This window comes from Gadus morhua, chromosome 16 (assembly GCF_902167405.1).
Source record: "Gadus morhua chromosome 16, gadMor3.0, whole genome shotgun sequence".
Classification (NCBI taxonomy): Eukaryota; Metazoa; Chordata; class Actinopteri; order Gadiformes; family Gadidae; genus Gadus; species Gadus morhua.
In genome coordinates, this window is record NC_044063.1 from 19,592,834 (window position 1) to 19,604,961 (window position 12,128).

At 47.0% G+C, this 12,128-nt stretch overlaps 1 protein-coding gene across 2 annotated transcripts in view; it reads left to right on the plus strand.

The window, feature by feature from the left end:
* The window catches only part of atm (ATM serine/threonine kinase), a 35,485-nt gene that overhangs the window by 7,052 nt on the left and 16,305 nt on the right, over positions 1-12,128 (plus strand). For both annotated transcript variants that reach the window (XM_030380000.1, XM_030380001.1), the window contains exons 17-38: positions 131-335; positions 870-1,063; positions 1,456-1,535; positions 1,801-1,956; positions 2,516-2,591; positions 2,714-2,844; positions 3,106-3,220; positions 3,704-3,874; positions 4,219-4,394; positions 4,816-5,059; positions 5,515-5,633; positions 5,727-5,853; positions 6,394-6,593; positions 7,149-7,323; positions 7,920-8,081; positions 8,593-8,725; positions 9,043-9,138; positions 9,739-9,910; positions 10,195-10,336; positions 10,611-10,790; positions 11,250-11,427; positions 11,697-11,805. In XM_030380000.1, the coding sequence (XP_030235860.1) occupies positions 131-335; positions 870-1,063; positions 1,456-1,535; positions 1,801-1,956; positions 2,516-2,591; positions 2,714-2,844; positions 3,106-3,220; positions 3,704-3,874; positions 4,219-4,394; positions 4,816-5,059; positions 5,515-5,633; positions 5,727-5,853; positions 6,394-6,593; positions 7,149-7,323; positions 7,920-8,081; positions 8,593-8,725; positions 9,043-9,138; positions 9,739-9,910; positions 10,195-10,336; positions 10,611-10,790; positions 11,250-11,427; positions 11,697-11,805 (3,341 nt within the window). The remainder of the gene's footprint in view (positions 1-130; positions 336-869; positions 1,064-1,455; positions 1,536-1,800; positions 1,957-2,515; positions 2,592-2,713; positions 2,845-3,105; positions 3,221-3,703; positions 3,875-4,218; positions 4,395-4,815; positions 5,060-5,514; positions 5,634-5,726; positions 5,854-6,393; positions 6,594-7,148; positions 7,324-7,919; positions 8,082-8,592; positions 8,726-9,042; positions 9,139-9,738; positions 9,911-10,194; positions 10,337-10,610; positions 10,791-11,249; positions 11,428-11,696; positions 11,806-12,128) is intronic.

Genomic DNA, 12,128 nt, shown 5'->3' on the forward strand with positions numbered 1-12,128 from the left:
CTGGTCCATCTTGTGACCTCCAATAAATTACATAATGCCTTCCAGCCCTTCTATTTTTTAAGGGCCGGTGTTAGAATAGGCCACAGGTAACATATCCCCGTTAAGTTAACCCTCCCTTCCCCTGGTTCAGCTGAGCAGTGTCTCCAGGACAGCCAGCGCACATGTTGAAGACCAGCGCAGCATGCTGGAGGACGAGTGGGATGCAGTCCCGACTCAGCAGCCGCCACCGGTGGACCACTTTGACCTGCTGAGCGACGACGAGGTGCCTCACACCAGCACCAACCAACCCCACCGGGCCAACGGGGACGGGGCTGAGGTGGTGGCGTGTGGTCCGGGTAGGAAGGGGGGCAGGGATGACTTATTCGGTAACCGGCTTTTATGATGATATATATGACAAAACATAGCCTCTCTATATGGTAATTGGTTGCGGTGATAGTCTGTCAAACTTCAAATGTACAGTATTTTACATTTTATTCAGGCAGACCAGATCTTCATGGCTGCCTGATGTGGGGTAGGCTATAAGCAGCAGCAGTAGATGTGAGGATTTTAGATGACTGATGTAATTTGACACAATGGGTCGAATTATGTATGGGTGATCAGGGAATTCTGAGAATTGTTTCCCCGATATGAATCTTTAGAATCCCAAATCCAGTTTAAAATGATTGAACTACAAGGACACTCTCTCTCTGTCTCTTTTTGTTGTGTTTCACATGGCGTAATTAATGCAGTCCTTCCTTTTTAACAAAAAACAAACCAAAGGAATAGTTCAATACAGTTGAGTGATTACATGTACAGCATCTTATGTCACTTGCTGATTTGATAGCCAACAAAAAGCTATTTTTAACTACATGGACTCTCTCCCCCTGCAGGTGCAAAGAGCCTTTTGGCAGAAGAACATCTGGCCAGCGAGGACCTGGCTCTCCTGGCGAGCCTTGAGTTCCTGTGTGTGTGTGCCTCGGTCCAGCCAGCCCACAGCCTGCTGTTCAAACCCCAGGAGGTGCGGCGCAAGCTGCTGCAGCTGCTGGAGCACGTGGACTTCAGCAGAGCACTGCATGTCAACATGGTGGGCAGCCTTTAGCGGTGTGATGACTATGATCGGCCAATTGTCACCAGTTATATATTAATATAGTAGCGGTTCTAGTGGGACGAAGGTGAAGACCACCATCATGTCATTAAGACTATATATAAAGGTACAAGGTACTAGCTTATCCAAAGAGAACCTCTACTCTGTCAGTACTCTCTCCAAACCACACCTCATCCTCCAAATGCGAGGTTCGCTAGAAACACGTCACATCGCTGCTGCACTGACAATCTACGTGACAGAATGTGTTATACAGCGCATTTCAAACACATTTGTGTTGTACCTTTTTTAATGACAATGCCATGAAATTCATAAAACCACACGGGGATGGATGGGTTTGTCCCATTGAAGAGCGAATGTGTCTCTCCAAACAGTATCTGGTCCTGTTGAAGAAGCTCCCCGCTGAGGACACGCTCTCACCAGAGGAGTTGGATCTGCTGCTCAGGCCCCTGGCGTAAGCACACGTACACACACACACGCACACACTCTTCTTAGTATGACTGTTCGAATCTTTTCTGTTCTCTTTTATCCGAATTTAAGTGTCTTCATTGATTATTCGTATACCTTCTGTATTCACTGCGCCAACATATCAGAAGATGTTTTTGTTTGTGCAAACTAACCTGGCTCTCTCTCTACTTCTGAGAGAAAGTGGCGGCTGACACACATGCATATGGGATCTCTCCGTGTACAACGGTGTCTCCGTGTTTTTGTGTCCTTAGGGACTTGTGTTCGCTCTACCGCCAGGACCAGGAGGTCTGTGCCACGGTGCTGCTGGGGCTGTTACCGGCCATCCAGTGCCTGGGACAGACCCACCACCCGGCCAGTGAGATGCGCCACGTCCAGGGTATGCTGCTGCAAGTCATTTCCGGCTTCTGGTGAGTGCCACAGTTCATAGACATAGTTGTGAGACACAGGGTTTGATCCAGCATTGCCTAAAAGCAAGGGTAGGCTATTCATTTTTGGAGTATTATTTGTCCTATTTGTTGAAATTCTCTTGACATCTCACCAGCAATCAATAACTAAAAAAAAAAGACAATTTGTGTGTGTGGCTGTCACAGGCCTGTAATAAGCCCTTCCAATCATTTAATTCGGCCCATATAAAATTATTGGATGGCCCACCTGTCTGTCTACATAGCTGAGCAGCCTCGGCCCGTGCACTCATTGCACAGGACCTGATTCTTCCCCAAGGCCAGCCAGATCTATTGCTAAGGCTGGCGAGTTAGTCACGTCTTTTGGGCAAGTGGCTTTGGAGGAAGGCCTGACGGGAAGGGTGTGATTTATTTCAGTTGGATTCTTTGGGTTTTGGGGTTAAACAGTTGTATCTCCCCTATTTTTTTGGGGGGGAATTCTAAGAGTTTTGCTTTTAAAAGGGGACAATCATTTCTTCTGTTCATTTCTTGTTTGTTGATATGCTGTTGTTTTGCTGTGTCTTAGCATCCTGGCCCAGACAGGGAAGTGCACAGCGGGTGTGCGTGCTGGTTTGGTGAAATGCCTGGTTGCTTTACTGGAGGCAAGTCATTCATAGTATTATAATACACTGTGATAGCTGGCGAAGCCTTTCCTAATATGTTCCCTTTGTTTGTATACGTTATTTCCCTCTTCTTTCTTTAAACCTATGCTCCTTCTTGTCAGGCTGACCCTTGTTGTGAGTGGGCGGTCCTAGACCTGAAGGAGGAGGAGCTTCCTGTATCCGTGCTGCTGCCCTCTCACCTGGCCGACGCCCACCACCACGTCCGCATGTTGGCCGCAATGTCCGTGGAGAGGTTGGTACCTACCAACTGTTACAGCACATGTGTCTGCAACACTTGATACCTGCATTTTAGATTGATTGGACGACACTGAATTAAATCTCATCCATGACTTGTCTTTTAATTGTATTCTAGACTGCCGGTATATGAATCATCTTTCTCCATTCAATGCATCAACTTAAATAACTGATAAGGGTCGTGTCTCCTGGGTTATATTTGCATTGGTTTTAAGATTCTTAATTGTGATGATCTACCGTCTCTCCCTGCTGTATCAAGGCTGTTTGTGGAGATGAAAGCTGGCCAGCCAGAGAGGAGGATGCTGCCACTGCATCACCAGCAGGAGGCCTTTGAGAGAGTCTACCTCAAGGCTCAGGAGGGAATGAGGTTCTCGGTAAGAATAGACATTTACTGGTCACCTCTCCTCCCCCCTCGGCAGCTTGCTGAAAATTTGTCTTAGTGAATTGTACATCATTAATACGTCATCATATTTAATTAAAACTAGGGTAGGTTTATAAGCCAGCAAGAGTAAGCTCAAAACTGTACCCCTCCATTTAGTTCTCCCTCCAAAGCCACTTCCCCAAAACACAGGAGTAGCTTTAGCAAAAGGTCTAGCCTTGTGGATGATTCCAGTCAATCACCATGAGTGCATCAATGTGTTGAGGTTGCCGGATAGGTAGGTAGACGGACAGGTAAGCCTGTAGTAAATACCCATTGCATTCGCCCCACATACATCGGATTTCTGTCATTTTTTGTCAGAGGCTTTGATTCATTTATGCTGTTGGCAAAATAAACGATTCGAAAGAAAATTGCCAACCCCAGCTCTACTGTGCTTGCACTCATATCGGTGCGTGTCTCCCTGGTCACACAATCACAGCAGAGCGCCCCCTCGGAGGAGCTGCGCGACGAGGCGTTCAACCGCAAGGCCTCCCTGCTGAAGTGTGTGTCGGTGGTGCTGTGCTGCAGCCCCGTGTGTGAGAAGCAGGCCCTGTTCGCCCTCTTCCAGTCACACAAGGAGAACAACATCGAGGATCAGCTCATCAAGAAGGTCAGGGCCTCAACTGAGTGTTAATGGTGTAACTGACTCAGGGTGGTTGTAATGCCACTTTATACTGATGAATACAAGTATTTAAGTGGGGATTGCCGTCAGCGATTTATGCTTAATTTAGGCAGTTTTTTCTATTTAATACTTTGTTTTGTATCATTTCTGTATATAGTTTTTTGGTATGATTTTTACTTCATGTCATCTTGTACCCCCTAAAAAAATTGCGTTATCTTCTGTTCGGTTATTCAATGTTTTGCAAATGTTGTTCCTCTATTCATATTTAAATTATTTATGCATTTAATGTGGGCTTCAGTACATCTAATCTAAGCTGGCCCTCTGCCCTGCAGGTGCTGTGCAGTGTGTCCAGAGCGCTGGGCTACAGGAGTGTGAAGGGCTTTGTGAGCTCCCACCTGTACTACCTGGTGGCCGAGTGGCTGGGCCTGAGGCAGGCCGACGACCGCTACAACCTGGAGTCCTTCCCCTTCGCCCTGCTGGGCCACGACACGCTCCACGACTTCTACAGGTGAGGAAGGGGGGAGAGTGGCTCAGACTCACTGGGGGGGGCCTTGCCCCTGGACAGCATCTTGGGATTGGCTGGGTCAATGGAAGCTTATTTTTTTGCATTGTTTTCTCATCAGAATTGATAGCACCTTTGCTGCTTTGTGTTGTTGTTTTCTACTGGATTTTGTTTAAAACTCTGGGGAATATCCTTTCCATATTCATATTCATAAAATGTATGCATATTGATAATTCATGATTTCATGTACTGCATGTATTCATATAAAAATAAATAGCTTTTTTACTAATTGTTGATTTGGGCCTTAACTTTGTCGAGTATCTTAAATCCCCCAGCACCCATCAGCATGAATAATCCTCACACCCCGTCGTGTTGACAACCTTCTTCCATGACTTGTTTTGCACCCTTTCTGGCCGGCCCCCTGCAGCGCCTCCTTCCAGGTGCTCATCCCCCACCTGGTGTACCTGGAGGACTTTGAGCTGGTCAGGTCCATCGGAGGCCTGCTGGGGAAGGACTGGAGGGAGCTGCTGGCCGACTGCTTCCCCAGGATCATGGTCAACATCCTGCCGTACTTCGTGCTGTCCGGCCAGGACCCCCAGGTGGCCCTGCAGAGGGGGAGGGCCACCAAGGTGTACGACCTGCTGAAGGACAGCAGCTGCCTGGGGAAGCAGGTCCTGCTCCTTTTTGTATTTGAGTCAATGTAACGCTTTGCTTCGGTGCCGGGCTGTCAAACCGCCCACACAGGACTCGTGTGCATATCACAAGACCCCTTCGGACGGCATACAACCAATATACCAATTGATTGAAATAGATGTCATACTTATCACCAAAGTGATGATGCATCGGAGATATTACATTTCTAGAAAATACTTTCTTAATTAAAGACAGATTGTCCATACTCTTCAAAGTATGTTTCATTTCTGCAGTACAGCTGTTCTAGGAGGAGGTGGGTCTCTTGATGTTTTTTGAAAATGTTCAAAGATGCCCTTCTGTGATTCATATTAAACTGAGTGACCTGAACTGGTGATTAATCATCCGTTGGCAGAGTGTCTGTCTGCGATTCGACCTCGTATGTCTTTGCAAGAGCAGTGCATCGAACTCTTGTCTCCCTGGCTGTCACCCACAGAGGATCGACAGTCTGATCCAGTCCAACCTGGCACACATCGTGGTGGAGCTGCTGCTGACTCTGTACGAGGGGGCCGGGACAGGGGAGCAGGAGGGGGCGGACCTCCAGCGGTTCATAGGGTGAATGACCACTGGTCATGCACACGGCGTCCATATATTGCTGCCAAAGTGCCCACTCCAAGTCTTAACAACATCGATTCTGTTGGTTTTTAGTGAACTGGATCCTGCACCGAACCCGCCCTACTTCAGCTCCCACGTGATCAAAGCCACGCTGGACTACATCAGCCGTTGTCACGGCGCAAACCATAAGTCACTGGTCGCCATTTTGTCCAAGAACCCGGTGAGACCGGACTTACTCATTCAGGCAACGGTTTTATCCAAAATGACTAACAGTGAATACAGATACATTTCCCTATAGAGCAGGTAGTGGTTAGACATCAGACCGCAGAGCCATCCCTCATTGGGGGAAAATATGGTGTACTCACAACACCATGTCGGCCCCCAGGAAGGGATGGATATTCTGTAATTTGCGTGCAGTATTTCGATCCTTTTGTAAGTTAAAAAGTATTTATCATTTATAATATATTTTTTATTTAATTTTTATGATGTGAATTGGTCCATAACTTTTTTCTGGGCACTGTTTCTTCTGCTATTACTTTTAATCTGGCTACTGCTAGATAAGCCATCTAGTCTCTAGCTAGAAAGCTACTGCCAGAGGAAGTACTTAAAATGGAGTCCGTCCTTGTCTTCTAACTATCTATATCCGTAAAAACACCCTCAAATATACAAAACTGAAATCCCTCCCTCTTCCCCTGCTCCATGTGTTCCCCTTCCTCGTCCGCCTCGTCGCGCTCCTAACCGCGGCGCTGGCTCCTCCCAGATCTCCATCCAGAGGATCCTGCTGGCGCTGTGCGAGAAGGCGGTGGCGACGACCAACGGCTACGAGCGGCACCGCATCCTGCTGATGTACCACCTGCTGGTGGGCCTGCTGCTGGGGGAGATGGAGGAGGGCCTGGGGGGCGCCTGGGCCTTCGTCCTGAGGGACATCATCTACACGCTCATACACCACTTCAACAGCAGGTGGGGTTCACACCACGCGCTTAAACACGCTCGTACAGAAAGAAACACCCGAGACAGACTTCTCTTAAAGTTGGACCAAACGTTGGTGGTAACTGATGGATTCACACACACCTTATATTGTAAGGGGCTGTGTACAGTAGTCCCAGTGGTTACGGTGCTTGACACCACCTAGAGGTTCTTTGGTTCGAACACCGTGCCCGCAGTCTACCTGTAGTCACCCCTGAGCATGCCTAACTCCTACCTTTTTGTGTGACCTGTTAAAAGGAAATGCTTTGGTTTAGACCGCTTTCATTTTGGAGGGTTAGAGTAGATTATGTTGCGGCTCTAGGAAAATGGTCAAAATGGCTTCATAAACATTACTAAAAAGATGACATCCACTGACAACAGAACATTCTTGTTTCTTTTTAAACCTTCTTATACTTTAAAGGTTTTAATTTTCCTTCAATCATATTTAATGTACATGATCTCTGCCTATGTAAAGCCCTGTGTATGGCCTTTGTGTTTGACGGGGGCTATTGAAACAAACTTGCCTTTCAATGGTTTCTTCTCCTGTAGTCCGGAGCAGTGTGACGAGGTGTCCACCCGCAGCCTGCTGCTGTGCTGTGACCTTCTGGCCGCTGTGTGCCGGGCCGCGCTGCAGTTCTGCCCCGATGCTCTGGAATGCCACCTGCAGGTGATCCTGGGTACTCTCACGGCTCAGGTGACCAGCCGACCGGCCATCTCACAGCAGGTGAGGAACCACGCTTGGTCTGAAACCTATTTCAGACATTGTTCTTCTTTTAAAGTGTTTCAGTTAAAAAATATGATGTTGGGTGAATTGATTTATACTTAAAGGGGACATATTATACCACCAGGTGTGAGTGTGATTAGCCTTACAAGCCGTTTCGAAAATCTGCCCCATATGACGTCACTAGTGGGCGTGTCACACCTGGTGGTATAATATGTCTCCTTGCGGTAGATGGAATAGTTTGAATTGGAAATACGCATTTTAACTGCATGGAATTTGTGGTAATAATAGTACAATAATACATTTTATTTATAAAGGACATCTTTTGATGTAAATCACTTTGAATATTAAGAATTAGTACAATGGAGCTGCATAAGCAGGAGATTATTACGAGAGGACAGAAAACAAACCAGATTATAGGCTACATTCAAATGAAATAAAAGACCACATCACGTGGGTTTTAAGATGTGATTTAAAAGAAGTAACCGAGGTATCTCTTCTGAATGTTCTAGAGGTAGATAATGTTTTTTTCAAGCAGTGTTCGTCACATCAGGTTCTCCTTGCCTCGGCTCAGATGTTATTCCTCTCCGGCCCTTTAGGTGCTCTCCCTCTTGAGGTTCCTGGTGGTGGAGAACCAGGAGAAGCTGCGCAGCGCCATCTGCAGGTTGGAGCCCTTCCCCGACGGCCCTGGGGAGTTTAAAGAGCTGCGCTCCGTGCAGCACGAGCTGAAATACAGCTCCGGGACCTTCACTCTGCGACAGGTAACTCAAACTGCCATGGACACAACATATACAAAATACCATGATGTATATTTTAGTACTTGGAGTGTTGATATTCCATCATCAGACTTCCATTTCTAAAATGTTATCCGTAGCTCCCTTTCCTACCATCTCGTGATTTTAAGGGCTTTCGAACGTCTGATTTCTCTCTGATCCCCACTAAATGGAGTTCATTTATATAGCACTTTCAGACCTGTGGTCACTCAAAGCACTCAAGCATTATTGCCTAACATTAACCTCTTCATAAACATATTCTCATACCAACTGTGGTGGAAGCCTCAGACACCACAACGCTGCTAGGCAGAGCCAGGGATCGAACCAGCAACCTTCTGGTTGCCAGAAAACCCGCTTTACCTTTTGAGCCACTGCTGCCCACTAGCCTCCGGCAGCGTTGTGTCGTGGATCACCAGTTCCCAGGTTCCTCTAGTATCTTAAGACCACAGGTAGCTTATTATAAGCCATGGGTCCATCTTTGCCTCTCTTCTTCCAACAGGAGATAGAGCACTTCCTGTCCGTGACTTCATGTGACACGCTGCCGCTGACCCGACTGGAGGGTCTGAAGGAGCTGAGCAGACAGCTGAGGCAGAACAAGGCCGCCATCAGAGAGCTGCTGAAGGAGTGCCATGGTGAGGAACGCTCCAGGGGTGGAGGAACTCTGGAGGCTGCTATGGTTGCAAAGAAGTTGACCAAAACACAACTACATTTGAATCAATTTTTTTCCTAAACCATCATTCTGCAAACATCTTACTTATTAGTTATATTTGCTGCAGGATAATTCCGTTTTTAGAGGAAAGGTAAACTGTTATTCAATGCTGTACACATACCTACATCAAGCCTGAAGTGTGTGTGTGTGTGTGTGTGTGTGTGTGTGTGTGTGTGTGTGTGTGTGTGTGTGTGTGTGTGTGTGATTGTGTGTGTGTGTGTGTGTGTGTCCTGGTTCCAGAGGAGCCCTCAGAGAGTGTGCTGGTGAAGTTGATCCTCAGCCTGCTCCACCTGTGTAAGGTAGCAGCCAACCACCCTGGAGGAGCCCACATCCTAGGTACCCCATCTGGCCGTCTGTATAGATGTTGGTTATCGTTGTGAAATGATTTGTCGTTATGGGGAGACATATATATGTTGTAACAGTGCTCCTCATGTGAGACTTAGAAGTTTTCATTAGACTAGGTGACAGTACATTTACGTTACAGTACTACTAACTCTTGAGACCTCACATTATGGTGGTGTGTTGCAACATGATATCCCATGATGCATCCTGACGTATAAGCCCTTTGCACTATATATAGTTGTATACACTTTATGGTCCTGAACAAAATACTCATAGTGTACATCATTGTTCTGGAATCAGCAATCAGTCTTATCTATAGGAGATATTGATAACCAACCGCAAACTTCCCCCGTTGTTCAACTTTATTTGTGACTAAATAAATAATGATGAAATAAACTGAAATGTTATGATATAATCGAATAACACGGTACAAAGTTTCATGGACGATTTCTATTCAGGCGTCAGCTCAGACTAGAAGTTGCATGATTAACATTTCCGTCATGCATTTAATCGCTAAAAATACGGGCCTGTATCGCCAGGGAAATGTCCCTGGTCAATAGTTGGATCTCCTCATGCCCCGCCTCACCTTTCTAGAGGCGGCAGGGAGCTGCCTGGGAGAGCTGGGTCCCATCGACCTGTCCACCATCGCCCTGCTGCACGGCAGAGACCCCCTCTACACCCGGGCTGTGACCCTGTTCCCCTCCAGCCACGCCCAGGGCCTCTACATCCTGCTGGACTGCATGAACCACGCCCTCACTCACCACAGGTTCAGGATTAAAGAGTCAAAGTGTTGCCCAACTAATTAGATTGTGGATTTACTTGTCTAATAAGTCTATGACGTTTTTTTGTCTCTATCCATGTAATGCATTACTATTTATGTTATTCGTGTGTGTTTGTGTGTGTGTGTGTGTGTGTGTGTGTGTGTGTGTGTGTGTGTGTGTGTGTGTGTGTGTGTGTGTGTGTGTGTGTGTGTGTGTGTGTGTGTGTGTGTGTGTGTGTGTGTGTGTGTGTGTGTGTGTGTGTGTGTGTTTGTACGTCTGTGTTTACCAGTATTGAGGTGAAGAAGGCCGCAGGTCAGTGTGTGAAGAGCATCCTGGGGACTCAGTCGGGGGCTGACTTTTGGGAGCAGCACAAGGACAAGCAGGACCCCATGCTGGCCTACCTCAACCCCTTCAGGACAGCCAAGAAGAAGGTACCGCCACGTCGTGCTTTTTCTACTGAATAAAACCCATTGTTTTAGTGCATGCTGCAAAGCACAGCCAGGTCAAAGTGTGTGCTGTGGTCTGTGTGCATGTGTTCATGTGTGTGCATGTGTGCTGTTCAGGTCAGCCATAGCTGCCCAAACTGTTCAGGTTAGTTTTGGAATAAAAACTCGAAAGGCTTGTTGGACTTTTCGATTAAAAAGGACGTTGTGTTGGTCCAACCGATGGTCTTTATTTGCGTGCCGTACCGTGTGCATGGTTCAGCTGGAGGACGGGAACACAGAGGTCGGTCCGGAGGAGTCCAAAGAGCTGCTGGAGAGCCAGGGGTTGTGGGTTCCCCAGACGGGGGCCCACAAGCGGTGGCTCAAGACCCTGTGTGCTGCCCTGCTGGACAGCGGAGGGGTCCGCAACCACGTGCTGCTGCTGTCCCGGCCACTGTGTCTGGTCAGTACCAGGACGTGAGCCTCGTAGGGGCCACTGTAGGGTCGCCCTGAGGTCTGGGATCCACATTGTAGATTTGTTTCAAGTCATTTTATTATGCTGGTGAATCCTATACAGAAAAGTCTCATCTCACCATTACTTATTCTTTGATAATAAAGTACCTTATTAGTCAAGAACTAGATAAGACATAGAGATTATTGCAGATATTTAGTTACAATGTTTATTCATGTTTATTGTATTACAGTGCATAATAGTACTTATAGTACATCTGTTGAATAGTTACTTCCCCTAGTGAGTACTTGCAAAAATCTACAACCGTCCCTCCAAGTCTACCATCTCAGCATCGGTAAAATAAAACCTAACACCGTGCAGCATCACTGTACCCTTTGGGAGCTCAGTCATCCAGCCACAGCTGTAGGAGCCCCAGTAAGGCTCTGTCCGCCCCCCCCTGTGTCCCCCCAGGTGCGGGCAGACTTCTGCCAGCGGGCGCTGCCCCTGGTGGTGCACTCCATCCTGCAGGGGGACCGCGACGGCTCCTGGCGCCTGCTCCTCTCCCGCCACGTCCAGGACTTCTTCACGTCCTGCTGCCGCAGCAGCCAGGCCTCGGGCCGCTCTGCCACCCCGCTCCCCGTGGAGTCCGGTAGGGCCCGGGGCCTTAGCCTCACTCCACTTTAGAAATAAAAGATTGATACCACTCTGTGTCAAACTGCATCTGTTGCAGCTGGTTTATATAGACTTTGTATCTCTAGAACGCTCCCTTCAACAAACAAGAGTGCAAGAATTGCAAACTGTCGACCTAAACTCAACTTTTAGCAATTTGCCCTGTTCTTCTGGAGCCTTGGGCCTAATGAAATGGATTATACTGCTTTTGTTTATTCTAATCAAACTGTGTTACCGGTGATCTGCCAGGAGACTCAGACATGGTGATTCAGGGGTCTCTGGACAAAGCCTCCCTGAGGACCATGCTGTCAGTGGTGGACTACCTCAGACACCAGCAGAGACCAGTAGACACGGACGGGTGGGACTCTATTATCAGTCTTACAAAGAACTAATGCTATTACCGGGAAGTAATTCTAATTTTCTATTGAGTATTTTAGAATTTTGCTTGTCTGTTTTTGTTTGTATTGAATTTATGTATTTTATTTATCAATGAATTAATTAAATAATTGATTGTAGTTTCTGTAATAAGGTATTGTATTCTATTGCAATAATGTCTGTTTTTCGATTGTACTGCAAAATGCACTGATGAATATCCTGTGCGTGGTGCAGCATAGAGTATAGTCCAGTATAAATCATATTTTGCTATATATTGCTACAATACATACTTCACAACCGTAATGT